This window comes from Octodon degus, unplaced genomic scaffold (genome assembly GCF_000260255.1).
Source record: "Octodon degus isolate 3935 unplaced genomic scaffold, OctDeg1.0 scaffold00239, whole genome shotgun sequence".
NCBI lineage: Eukaryota > Metazoa > Chordata > Mammalia > Rodentia > Octodontidae > Octodon > Octodon degus.
This window is the reverse complement of record NW_004524815.1, coordinates 1,523,754-1,536,353: the sequence shown is the minus strand read 5'-3', so window position 1 is coordinate 1,536,353 and position 12,600 is coordinate 1,523,754. Positions and strand designations below refer to the sequence as shown.

The 12,600-nt window shown below is 57.6% G+C and overlaps 2 protein-coding genes across 9 annotated transcripts in view; one reads left to right on the top strand and one right to left on the bottom strand.

Annotated features, from left to right (window-relative positions):
- The first annotated feature begins 1,611 nt into the window (after positions 1-1,611).
- Positions 1,612-7,818, top strand: Ube2l6 (ubiquitin conjugating enzyme E2 L6). 2 transcript variants are annotated; one of them, XM_023706062.1, is made up of 4 exons: positions 1,612-1,699; positions 3,643-3,738; positions 6,137-6,300; positions 7,319-7,818. In XM_023706062.1, the coding sequence occupies exons 2-4, from the start codon at positions 3,707-3,709 to the stop codon at positions 7,468-7,470; spliced, it is 348 nt and encodes a 115-aa protein (XP_023561830.1). In that variant the 5' UTR covers positions 1,612-1,699; positions 3,643-3,706; the 3' UTR covers positions 7,471-7,818. The 2 variants fall into 2 exon arrangements, with proteins under 2 accessions (XP_023561830.1, XP_004645826.1); XM_004645769.2 differs by having other exon boundaries at positions 6,114-6,300.
- A 1,499-nt stretch (positions 7,819-9,317) lies between these two features.
- Positions 9,318-12,600, bottom strand: part of Smtnl1 (smoothelin like 1) — a 7,637-nt gene continuing 4,354 nt past the window's right edge. For 6 of the 7 annotated variants that reach the window (XM_023706104.1, XM_023706109.1, XM_023706105.1 and 3 more), the window contains 4 exons: positions 12,135-12,287; positions 11,923-12,037; positions 11,700-11,851; positions 9,318-9,678 (listed from right to left, as the gene is read on the bottom strand). In XM_023706104.1, the coding sequence (XP_023561872.1) occupies positions 9,537-9,678; positions 11,700-11,851; positions 11,923-12,037; positions 12,135-12,287 (562 nt within the window). In that variant the 3' untranslated portion in view covers positions 9,318-9,536. The remainder of the gene's footprint in view (positions 9,679-11,699; positions 11,852-11,922; positions 12,038-12,134; positions 12,288-12,600) is intronic. The other variant, XM_023706108.1, reaches the window with a different exon arrangement.

The window sequence follows — 12,600 nt, the reverse complement described above, 5'->3', positions numbered from 1 at the left end:
GTCACCACGCTGCCCTGCTCACCCACTGTGCTGGGGGCACTGAGAGGTGTGGGGCAGTCCGCTGTGGCACAGGGTGGGACCCAACCCCTCAGGGGAGGCTCAGGCTCCCTCCCCAGGCTGCGCAACTCCTGCCAGGACTGCTGGTGCAGCCCCAGCCCTGTGGACGTTGGCTGGGCAACAGGATGCTCAATCCTCATGATGCGTCAGGGACGCAGATCCTGCAGTCCTCGTATCTGAGCTGTCATTCAATGCCCTGCAGCCCTGAGGCTGCTTTATAGGAGGCCGCGGTGATGGGAAGGAGTGCCTGAGACGGTGGGGAGACCCCAAACTCCAGAGAAACAACTGCAGCTTCAGGTCTGTGCTCCACACACCCGTGAACGCGAGTCCCTTTTCTGATGATGCTGAGTCCCGGTTACTCTCATTTGTTTACTTTTTATTTTTGTTGGGTCATGTCTCCTGTGCACGATGTCCCCGTCTTCATGTGGCCTGGGCACTGCCAGGCCTATCTCCAGACCTTCTCACCCGCCTCCAGCTCTGTCCCCTTCCCTGCTGCAGAAGACTGGCTTCCCGGCTTCCTATTATGTGTCTTTTATTTTGCTTTTTAACCTCTCATAAGACAGTGGCACCTCGAGACTGGGATGTTAAGGAAAATAATTGGGACACACAAGCTGAGATCGTGCCCGGCGTCTCCTGGATGAGGACCCAGAGTCCAAATAACCTAAGGCACAGATGCTTACTCTCAGCTGAAAACCAACCCTTTAAACAACAGCACCGTTCAAGCGCCCGTATTACACACCCACTAACAGGAAAAGATCTTCTGAAAGAGTGGAAAGAGATCAGAAACCTGGCCAGGTGGATGGTTTTTATTTGGGGGCGTGGCTGAGACAGGGTCTTCCTAGTAGCCCAGCCTGACCTCAAACTCAGGGTGATCATCCTGTCTCAGCCTCCTGCATGTTGGGATCACTGGTGAGCACCACCACGCCCACTCTGAGGCTCCTTTGGTCCCATCCTGTCCCGCGGGGCTGTGAATCCCTTTCTGGGGCGCAGGCTTCAGAACAGGAAGCGAGGCTGCAGTGTAGAGCCCAGCTTGTTCGCAGATTCTGGGTTCCAAAGATGCCACCTTCCTTGTGAAAGGTGGCAGTGGCTCCAGGTACCTTCATCCCTGAAAAGGGCTCTCCCCTAAATGCTGCTGGGGCGCAGGACTGGGAATAGGTCTCTTTCTTCAGCACCTCCAGGGTCTGCAGTTTGTAATGGAGGTGGTAAAATAATCCCAGCGCTTGCAAGCAGGAAGGTTGCAAGCAGGAGGGTTGCCAAGGCATTCAAGGCCAGCCTGAGCTACAGAGACCCTGTCTCGAAAATCACCCACCCACCCCCCAAAAAATCTATGTATGTATGTATCTATCTTCGGTGTGGTGGTGCACACCTGTAATCCCAGCACTCGGGAGACTGAGACAGAATTGCCATGAGTTTGAGGCCAGCCTCGGCTACAGAGGCAGACCCTGTCTCAAATAGAAACAAACAAGAGGGTGGCTCCCGGGCCGACTCAGGGCTCCGCCCCCTCCCAAAGGCACCCGCTGGGCACCCACTTCCCAAGCCCCAGAACGCCCGCCCCGCCCACTCGTGATCATACGGGGCGGAGTGGGACGGGCTGCGAAACTGGCACAGGTCCGCGATGTCTGCGAGCAAGCGAGCGGCGAAGGTGAGGGCGCCTGGTCCCCTCCCCGAGGAGGCCAGGCCTGCACCAGACTGAAGCCAGGGCTGTAGACCCCAGCCAGGTCCCCACCCCCTGCCAACCGCTTTCGGTTTCACTTCTGTGGAAACCTGTGGCCTCAGTCCGGTTCATTGGCAGAATCGTCCCCTGGGCCGGGAGGAGGGGGGACAAAGATAAACAAAACCCCGGCACCAGCCTGCAGGCCTGTGACCCCAGCACTGGGGAGGCCGAGGCAGGAGGATCGTTGGAGTCTGAGGCCAGCCTGAACCACTGGGTGAGACCTTGTCTCCCCAAGCCACCCCCGGCTGGAAAAGAAAACGTCCCGGTTCCATTGGGCTATCAGCACTACCTCGGACCCAACTGGAAACTTTGGGAAGGTGGGGCGAATGGGGTTCTGAGATGCCCGGAGCGGGACCCACCCCTCAGAGCCTCGGAGAGAGGCTGCCCCCTCCAGCTCTTTCAGTTTCTGTTCCTCTGAATCAGGTGATTTCCCTGCGGTCTCTGTCCAGCCCTGGGCTTGGTTCCTGCCTCAGTCACTCAGGAGGAGGTTGGCAGCCAAGATGCTGTTTCCTGGGGTGGAGGGTGATTTAGGAGACAGGGACCCCAAGCCCCACAGGGGTGGAGTCCCCTCTGCAGACATGGCCTGGCTTTGGGGAACTTGGGTGGTTTCTCAAAATTTGGGGCCAGCTTTTCTTCCCCCACTGCTGGGGCAGGAAGCAGGGCTCCTGGTAGACCGATGCACAGCACTGAGCTGCATCTCACCTCTGGGGCCAGACAGAATTTGGGTGTTTTATGTTTCATGTAGCCCAGGCTGGCCTTGGTCTGCAGCAGAACCTCCTGCCTCAGCCTCCCCCGTGCACCTCCCCCTGGCTGGGGCAGGCAGCTCTTTGTAGGATAGATTGGTGTCTCCGGTCCATACTGCTAAACTAGTATACTGTCCCCAGATGTGACACTGAGAAATGTACTTGGAGGGCTGGCCACCCCTAAGAGGAGCCCTGCTTTGCATCCATGCTGTCCCCAAGACTCGCACCTGCCCAGCACTTGTTACCCCCTCTCTCCCTCCAAACACTGAGGTCTTAGATTCAGGGCGGGTCCCTAAAAAGGTGGGCTTTTTTTTTTTTTTTTAACCAGGAGTCAAAATCAATGACCAGGACCATGCCTCTGCCAAGCAGCCGCTTTGCTGCTGGGCTGTATACCCAGGTCATGGGTGGGGTTCTGTAGGAATCACTAAGCCTTACTCACAGCTAAGGGAGGGCGGTTCACCAGGCTCATGGTATGAGACGGTTCAGCCCGCATTCAGTGGCTCCAGCGCAGGAACCTCAAGTCGGTTCCCTAAAGTACTTGACCATGGAATTCTCCTATAGGGGACACCAGGGTGCCTGTCCTCTTCTGTCACGGAGGACTCCTATTCATCCCACCTGGCCCAGCTTCCAGTGTGCGTTGTGTCACCTTCCTCTGCTCTGCTGTGCATGCACCCGTTATCCATGCAGTCACCTCTGTTCCCTCCACTGATCTCAAGTCAGGGCTCAGCAGAGGACTCCACACCTGGCTGCAGGGGGAATTCAGTGCTGTCTGGGCAGGGGCCGCAGGTCTGGGAAGGTGCAGGACTGTGGGGCAGATCTCTCCTTTCCAGGCCCTGGTGGGTGGAATTGGGAGGGCAGGTGGTGTGCTGGCTGCCTGCAGCTGGGCCCAAGTGGCCCTGTGTGGCACAGTGGATGCTTGCAGGGGGTGGGGGTTTGGGAGCCAGGACTTTCTAGGAAGAGGGCAGGGCTAAGCACCTTGGCCTCAGGAAAAAGGCCTGAGTGTTTCTGAGAGAAGCTGGGCATGGTGGTGTACGCCTATAGTCCCAGCACTTGGGAGCCTGAAGCAGGAAGATCCCCGAGAGATGGAGGGCAGCCTGGGCTCCATAGTGAGGCCCTGTCCCCCCACAGGACCTGGAAGATCTGAAACGAGAGGCACCCTCTTACCTGCGGGACCTGTGCACAGAAAGGGCCAATGTCCTGGTGTGGCATGTGCTCCTCCTGCCGGTGAGTGTCCCTGGCGCATGGCTTTGGGTGGGAGCTCTCAGGCCCGTGGCATGGGCAGGGAGGATGGGGACTCACCTTTCACAGAGGCTGTCTTGGGCAGGGGCTCTGCAGACCGTAGCTCCTGAGGTCTGGGCAGACAGACGATAACACCAAAGATGGTGGAGACACACCGGCAGCCACCCAGCCCTGACAGTGGGTCAGAGACAGCCAGGTCCTAGAGGAAAAGCGGGGATGCTGACTGCTCTCGCAGACCTGGGTTCTGGAGAGACTGAGGCAGGAGGATTTCTTGAGCACAGGAGTCAGAGGCAAGCTAAAGCAGCACAGTGAGAACCTGCCTCACCAAGGGGGGGAAAAAAAAGGAAAGAAAGAACAAAGAAAAAGAGGCCAGGCCTGTAAGCACTTGGGAGGTTGAGGCAAGTGGACTGCCATAACTTCCAAGGCAGCCTGGGATACATAGCGAGACCCTGTCTCAAAAATGGATACACAAATGTGAAAGGATGAAAAGGAAAAGAAACATCTCTTAGACCATGCTTAAGAAGCAGTGATAAACTTCTAGGTTAGCCTGGCTGGTGGACTCATATATAATTTCTATTTTCCCTTGATGAGATAGGGTCTGCTTTTGTAGTTCAGGCCAGCCTTGAGCTTACAGTGATCCTCCTGCCTCAGCTTCCCAAGTTTGGGGGTTACAGGCATTAATAGGCAGGCATCACCGTGCCCGGCTAATATATACAGTTAGCACAGGGTCTCGCTGCACAGATTACGCTTGTAGTGATTCTCCTGTTTTCAGCTCCCCAAGTGCTGGGATTACAGCGCATTCCACCATGCCTAGTCGCCATCACTGTCTCAACACGCCCCAGGGGCGGGGCCGGCACTGCGCACAGGGGATTGAATCCCGGTCCCTATGTCTGCCTAAGCAGGTGCTTTAATCTGCTGAGGTATCTGGCCGGCCCTATTTTATTTTCTTTTAAAGATCTAATTTCAGAGAAATTATCATTATATGTGATAGCTTTATTCTCACTTTTTTGTTCAGTATTTATCATTTTGTTAAAATCTCCCTTTGAAGCTGGTGTGGTGGTGCACACCTATAATCCCAGCACTTGGAAGGCTGAGGCAGGAGTATCATCACAAGTTGGAGACCAGCCTGAGCTACAAAGTGAGCTCTAGGCCAGCCTGAACTGCATAGTGAGGCCCTGTCTCAAAGACTGTACAAGGGCTGGCCAGAGAGTGGACTAAAGCGCCTGCTTAGGCAGAGTGCAGCAATGGGTGTTTGATCCCTGGCGTGCAGTACTGGCCCCGCCCCTTTGGCATGCTGAGACAGCGATGGAGAATGGGCATGGTGGTGCACACCTGTAATCCCAGCGCTTGGGAGGCTGAACACAGGAAGATCACTAAGAGTCTGATCTACGTAGTGAGACCCTGTAGACCCTGTGCAAAAATACATTTTAAAAAAGACTATACATACATACATACATACATACAGTAAAAAAAAAAAAATCTGTTTGAAAATAGCAGAGGGAAGATAGCTCAGCAGTCTAGGAACCTGCCTGGTAAGTGCAAGGACCCAGGTTTAATCCCAGGTACCACAGGTGCTCCCTGTGGCTATTGAAATCGGGTGTGGTGGTGCATGCCTGTAATCCCAGTGCTGGGCAGGCTGACACAGGAGGATCATATGACTGAACTATGTAGTGAGACCCTGTACCAAATACATAAAAAAATAAAAGATTAAACAAACAAAAAGTAGCAGTCCCAAGAGCATAGGATCTCAAATCTGTCCTCTAGTAATTACTAAATTCACTTTCCTAGGGAAAGTCATCCGTGTACCTTTGGACAAAAGTGAAGACATTTGGGCTCTGTTGGCCAAAGCTCTTTGTAATAGCAAGGGAGTGAGTGCTGTCACCTTGAGGTTGGGTTCCTCCTGCCCAGGTGGCCTAGCCGCCACCTTCTGTCCTCACTGACCTAAGAAACACTACATAGTTCAGGTCAGCAGTGGGCCACTGCCCGGTCCCTGAGCAGGACTGGCTCAGGGCCACGATCTGGGGGAAAAGATGCTTGAAGGTCTCCTGGAGGGTGCAGTTGCCTTGGAGACCAGCTCTTTGCAGATGAATGAGCAAGTGGAGGGGTGGGGGGAGGGTGCAGCCAAGAGCCCTCACTGGGGCAAGATGGAGCGTTTGGGCATACAGACCTGAGGAGGCCCAGGTAGGGAGCCTGGGCCAGAGGCTCGGGGGTGGGGCTGAGGGACTGACAGAGAACCCAAGTGCTGCCACCGTCTGCACCCTCAGAGAGGGTCCTGGGGTCCAGTCCTGGGCTCGGCTGGGTGACTGTGTTCCAGGCGGGCCTGGGAGCCTTACGTTTCCCCTGTGGCTCCTGTCCCACAGACGCAGGCTCCTTATAACCTCAGGGCCTTCCGCCTGCGCCTGGACTTCCCCAAGGACTACCCCTTCCGGCCCCCCACGGTGACCTTCATCACCAAGATCTACCACCCCAACGTGGATGAGCAGGGCCGGACCTGCCTGCCGCTCCTCAGCAGGGAGCACTGGAAACCTCACACCAAGCCTAGCCAAGGTGAGGGCCGGTGCACCCGGGGGGGCGCTGGGGCTTAGTGGAGCTTGGGTGGAAGAGTCCCAGCAGGTGTGGCAGCGCACCCTGCATCCCAGCTCCTGGAGGCTACGGCAGGGGGAGGTAGATTTGTGGTCCAGAGGGGCTCAGCCATGCTCTGTGGGAAACAGCCAGCGCTTGGCTGTGGAGGGGGTGGGTCTTAGTTTCCCGTGGCTGGGACACAGTAGCCAATATCACAAGTTCAAGGAGAGGCTTGTTGGGCTTACAGCACAGAGGGCTCAGTCCGTGGTACACTGGCTCCTAGGCAGGGCGGCCTGCGGCGGGTCTGCAGGAGAAGAGCTGCTGGAGGGATGGCGCACCGGAAGCGGAGCGACTAAAGCAAGGATCAGGGAGGGAGCTGGACCCCACCTGGAAGTCAGCTTGGAGCCCCAGGATCCAGCCTCCTTCCCGCCCCAGCCAACACAGAGCGCTTGGTGGAGAAAGGCCCGGCCTTGCGCAAGCCTCTGCCTTCCAGGGCTCGGTGCCCAAAAGGACAGGGGCACAGTGACAAGCGTCGTCACTCTGTCCTGCACTTCCGCCATCCTACTGGCAGCGGGATGTGGCAGGCCCAGGGTAGTGCACCCACGCCCAGCTGGCCCCAGGGTGACACTGAGAAGACACTGAGGCACAACGAGGGGGACAAGGGGCAGCGTGTGGTGGGCAGTGTCCCAGCGCTCACAAGTCACAGGGTGCTAATAATACAGATGAGGAACTCAATTCTTTTTTTTTTTTTTTTTTAAATTTTTGGTGTTTGAGACAGGGTCTCGCTTGTAGTTCAAGCTGTCCTTGAATCCACTATGTAGCCCAGGCTGGCCTCAAGCGTGTGGGTCCTCCTGCCTCAGCCTCCCGAGTGCTGCGATTTCAGGTGTGCATTGCCACGCCCCGCTAGCACATAGTTTTTGAAATGTGAAGATTGTGTGCAGGGTCTAGAGGGAGCTGGGAATGGGCAGCCCTCACCCTGACGCCCTGCCCACTCTCTCCCCAGTCTTGGAGTCCCTCAGCCTTCTGGTGAACAAGCCGAACCTGGAGGAGCCCGTGAGAGCAGACCTGGCCGGCCTGCTGGCCCAGAGCCCGGATCTGTTCTGGAAGCGGGCTGAGGAGTTCACACTGCAGTTCGGCGAGGACCGGCCCTCCTGATCTTACTCACCCTGCGCCACCTGGGCCACAAGCCTCGTGGGCCAGGGCCATGCCTCTGGAGAACCGTTGGGGCTCTTCCCTCCCTGCCATGTGGAGTCTGCATGCAGGTGGAGGACAGGGGCCCAGCCCACATATGTGGCATGTGCGCTCAGCCTGGGGTACCCCGCCACTCGACGCCTCCCCTGCCCTGATCTCCACTCGGTCCAGAGTTTAAGCCCAGGCCCATGGGGGTGGGGTGTCCAGCTGGGAGCAGACCAAAATCTCCAAAAGCTTCCAGCATGTGTAGATTTAAGCACTAGACCTCTTATTTTTCACGGATAAATCTCAAGATAAGGAATGTAACCTGCATTCCAGAATCCGACCACTTGTTGCCCTGAGAGGCTGCCAGTTCTGAGGGGCCAGCGCCCCACACCAGTGTGGAGGTCCAAAGAACAGAATTCCAGAGTTCAGCTAAATCCTCTGGAAGGGCTGGGATTTAACTGGACCTTTTCCCATGGATAGGAAGAATAAATGGCCATGAAAGAGAATAGGTCAGCCATGGTGGTGTACACCTGTAATCTTAGTCTGGGAGGCTGAGGCAGGAAGATTCCAAGTTCAAGCCTAGCCTGGGCAACTTAGCAAGACCCTGTTTCAAGATAAAAGGCTGGGGGGCTGGGGAGATGACTCAGTGGAATAAGCACTTGCCTGGCAAGTGCAAGGGTCTGAGTTCAATCCCCAGTTCCGCAAAAAAAAAAAAAAAAAAAAAAAAAAAGGCTGGAGATACAGCTCAATATGATGGCCCTGGGTTCAGTGGCCAGTACCTGGCTGAGCTGAGTCATCAGCAGGACATTATAGCCAGCTCAGGGCTGGTCCCAATGCACAGGGAGCAGGGGGCTGGCTGGAGGGCTAACTGCAAACATAAGAAGGAAGGAAGAGCTCCGTGGGTGCTACTGCTGGAAGCCACTGAGAAACACTAATGTCTCAGAGATAGGACAGGGGTTCTTAAGCCTTGTTTGGGTAAAGTTAAAGGAGTTAAAGGAGAGGTTTACTTGGCGCATGGTTTGTAGGGATTCAGTCCATGGTGGGCTGGCTCCAAGGCAGGGTGTCATGGAGGAGGAGAAATGGTCCATGGCAGCGCAGGCAGGAGGCAGCAGCAGCAGCCAGCCTCCCTTTCCCTTGTATTCCTTATAAGCTACAAACCTTGCACACTGGGGCTCTGTCCTCGGTAAACCCAGCCAGCCACAGGCACAACTGCTAAGTCCTTCCAGTGGGCTAGCTGTGTACCACACCCCTCAGTCCCAGGGCCGTGCACCCTAGATCCAGCCGGCCATGCTTGTGCACACGTGAGCCTTTGTTTCCAAACGGTAACAGTGAGACTCCTGGAGACTCTCCACTCCATCCCTCCTCAGAGCCCCAGGCAGAGGAAATGAGGAAGAACTAGGAGAACTGGGGAGGGCGCAGCAGGTGGCAGGCGACAGGAGCCTGGCTATAGGCCAGCTCTCCCCCACTGTGACCTAAGACCGGGGAGGGGAAGTTCACCCAGGCTCCTGCTCTGAGGATTCAGCCCAGGGTCCTCCACCTCCACCGCCTCAGCAGATCAGCGCAGTGGGAGGGTCTGGAGGAGCAGGGCCACTTGCCTCACAAACAGCAGGATGCACAGGAGGCAGCAGAGAGCCAGAGAGGAGGCAGTGAGGAGGGAGTTCTCGAGGTCACATCCTGGGACCCCCACCCTTGGTGAGGCCCCACTGCTCTGTGTCTTCCCAGTGACCCCATTGACACCCAGTTCATCCCTGCTGTCCCAGAGTTAGCGTCCCCTGACCCAGGCACTTTCTTATGGCTGCACTGGGAATCAAAATGTGGGCCCAGGAGCCTTTGGGGGACTTCAGGCCCCAGCCATGCCTGCTTGTTTATTTTTGGCCACTGTTTGTGCAGTGGGCGTGGTGGGGAGGGAGAAAGCCAAGAACTAAGACTGTTTTACAAAAGTCCTTGTAATGCAGTCAAGGCTGGGCCACCTGGCCCTGCCTGGCCCTCAGCTCTGCTGTCTCCAGGGAGCAGAAGTGAGGCCCAGGGCGCCCTCCTGACAGCCTTCATTTCTTGGTTTTCACCAGCCCTTTCTGCACGAGGCTGCGGTACAGCTCTTGGATGTAGGTGTACACACACTTGGAGTCGGGCACAGCCAGCCGCACCATATCGTCCACATCCAGCAGCTGGGCACAGTCAGCCAGTTTCCTGTGGGTGGGGTGGGATGGGGTGGGGGCACAGGTGAAGGGTGGAACCTGAAGTGGGTAGGCAGGACCGGAAGTGGGCCCCGAGATCGCACGCGTGTGTGTGTGTGTGTGTGTGTGTGTGTCCAACCAAAAGAGAATGGGAAAGGACTCAAGCCCAGCAAGGCATTGGCAGAGCTGGGGGAGGAAGGCCCTCCGGTGGACAGCGATCTGAGGGGTCTTAGCCACAGCCCCTGGCCGCCCTTCACCCCTGACCTGCTGCTGGTGGAGAAGCTGAGATTCGAGCACGGTGGCTTGCCTGAGATCAGCCTCAAGGACCTGATTGGGCCAGGACCTGCCTGATGCCAAAGCCAGCCGAGGGGCTAGGCGTATAGCTCAGTGGCACAGCGCCTGCCTGGCAAACCCGAGATTCTGAGTTCGATTTCCAGTACAAAAGAGCACCATTTCCAAAGCCAGCCATGGGCATAGGTGCAAAAGCGCAGCCCCCGTGGGGAAAGCTGTCCTGGGCTGCAGGGCAGGGCTGGCATTCAGGCCTTGCCGGCCCGGGGGGCAGGGGAGCGCAGGGCCTGGAGGGTTTCAAAGAACTGATAGGCCCGCTCTGGCCTGAAGGGAGGTCCCAGTGCCCAGCTGCGCCCCCATCACCCCTCCTGCCTTCCTGTGGCTGTGGCCATGGCCCCCAGGCTCAGAATCGAGTCCTCTGACCCTATCAGCTGCTATTCTATTTGCCACTGTGCAGCGATCCCGGTGGCCCTTAGTGACTGGTGACTCAGTCACAGCGCAGGTGCTATTGATGGGTCAGGCCCTGGGGCCACAGGGTGACTGTCTCAGGGCACTTCAGCAGCTGTGAGATAGAGCCAGAGTCCTGCCTGGTGTGGAGACCAGAATCTGCAGGCTCAGGGGCCTGAAGGAGCTCGGGGGGGGGGGCATACAGCTGGCAGAGGTTGCAGGTGGGGGTGGACCCCAGACTGCTGTAGCCCCCCAAGAACCGGCAGGCCACCAGCCCTGCTGGGATCATCTGCGGTGCCTGTGATCATGGTGTGATAGAGGTATGTCTTTAAAAATAGTTCCGGAAGCAAAAGACATTGGCGTGAATCCCCCTTGAAATGCTCCCCTCTGGCTCGCCCCACTTGCCCCACTGTCCTGGCCACCGTCTGCAGCAGCTCTGGAGTCCTCTTTCCTGAGTGTCTATCCTAGCTGCCTCGATGGCCTCGGTTGATCCTAAAGGCTTCCCTTTCATGGTCATTGTGACCTTAGAGAGGGGCCAGAAGCCACACGCTGCCAAGTCTGGTGACTAAGGTGGGTGAGGCCGCAGCTGTCCGCATGCGCTGCCTTTCTGCTGGGCGCCGCCCGGCAGCAGCTCTCCTCGGCCTGTCACACCCCATAAAGACACTAGGAGAGGCCCCCGAGCTGCTGCAGAGAGGCACGAGTGATGAGTGTTTCGAGGGAGGAGGCTGAATGGGATTCAAGCTTTTACTGTGACACTGTTCAAAATGTGAATAGTCACCTCAACTTTATGGCCATTCTGTGTTTCATCTTTCTGTGTGTTCTTTTTCCTTCTTTTGTACCAGGAATTGAACTCAGGACCTTGCACTTGCCAGGCAGGTGTTTGTGCCACTGCGGTATATCCCCAGCTCTGTGGGTGTCCAGGATCTGCTTTTCTATTTATTTATTTATTTATTTATTTATTTATTTATTTATTTATATATCGTTTTGTCTTTGAGACAAGGTCTCACTACGTAGCTCAGGCTGGCCTTGAACTCATTCTGTAGCCCAGGCTGGCCTCAAATTCACAGCGATCCTCCTGTCTCAGCCTCGCAAGTGCTGGAATTACAGGTGTACGCCACCGTGCTTGGCTGTTGGTCCACTTAAAAGGTGACCTCATGTGAGCAGGGACTTTTGTGGGCTTAAGCTGCTGCTGCGGGAGACAGTGCCTCAGTGCTGGCCAGTGACTGTGGCCCTGTGTGGCCCGGCTCCCCGCCCGCCCCTGGAGGTCCAGCCCGGGTCTGGGGGCTCCCTGGGGCTCACTCTGCAGTGGAGAAGGCCAGGGTGAAGTTGTGCCGGCGCTGGGCAGGGTCCAGAGCGGCGTAGTCGAAGGCGTCGGGGAAGAACTTGTGGATGAGCGCGCAGAAGGCCATACCGCTGCTCCAGCTGGCCGAGAAGTTCTGGATGTCCACGTGCTGCGGGCGAGGGCGGCCGTGAGCCCCGCACCACCCCGAGCCGCGGCCCGCGCCCGCCGGCCTGTGCCCACCTCGTACTTCCTGGTCATGGCCTGGCACCACGCCAGCAGCATGCTCCGGACGCCTCCGACGGCCGCCCCCGCTGCCTTCGCGTTGCGGAACAGCGCCGTGGGGCCTGAGGCCGCCCTGCGGGACGCACGCCGTGTGCACGGGCCCTGGTGGCTGTGGCCACCTTGCCGAGCCACGTCCGCTCCCGTCCCAGCCCAGAGCCCTCTGCTCCTACCCGCCAAACTTGTCCACGATGGCTTTGCGGTTCTGAGCGCGGGGGCCTCGGGGCCGGGCGGCGGCCGACACCCTGCGCCCGGGGGCCGGCTCCTTCTCCCTCGCAGGGGGGGGCTCCGTGGGGCTCTGGGGCGCATCGCCAGGCGAACACTCACTACGGGGCGAGGCCAGAGGAGCAGGAGAGGGGCGGTGAGTGCGACTCAGAGGGAGCTGGGGCCACGGGCAGGGGTCGCTGCCACCTCAAGGGACCACAGCCTGAACTGCAAGCTAGACTCTGTCTCAACAAAACAAAAACGAGGTTGAGGCAGGGCCCAGGTCACACAGCTCAAAAATGACCAGCAGAGCCGACCGGGACCAGCCAGGTGCGGCTTCGCAGCCAGTCCCACTGATGCTCCACCTCCTCAACTTCTTGCCTTCCTCCCCTTCCTCCCGCCCCTCCCCTCCCCTTCCTACTCCTCTTCCTTCCC

What these genes read in the sequence shown, in the direction of transcription:
- Ube2l6 (XM_004645769.2), top strand. Translation starts at nt 1,673, where the DNA reads ATGTCTGCGAGCAAGCGAGCGGCGAAG. An exon ending in GGCATGTGCTCCTCCTGCCG is followed by an intron (nt 3,739 to 6,113) that starts GTGAGTGTCCCT and finishes CCTGTCCCACAG; the next exon opens with ACGCAGGCTCCTTATAACCT. An exon ending in TCACACCAAGCCTAGCCAAG is followed by an intron (nt 6,301 to 7,318) that starts GTGAGGGCCGGT and finishes CTCTCTCCCCAG; the next exon opens with TCTTGGAGTCCCTCAGCCTT.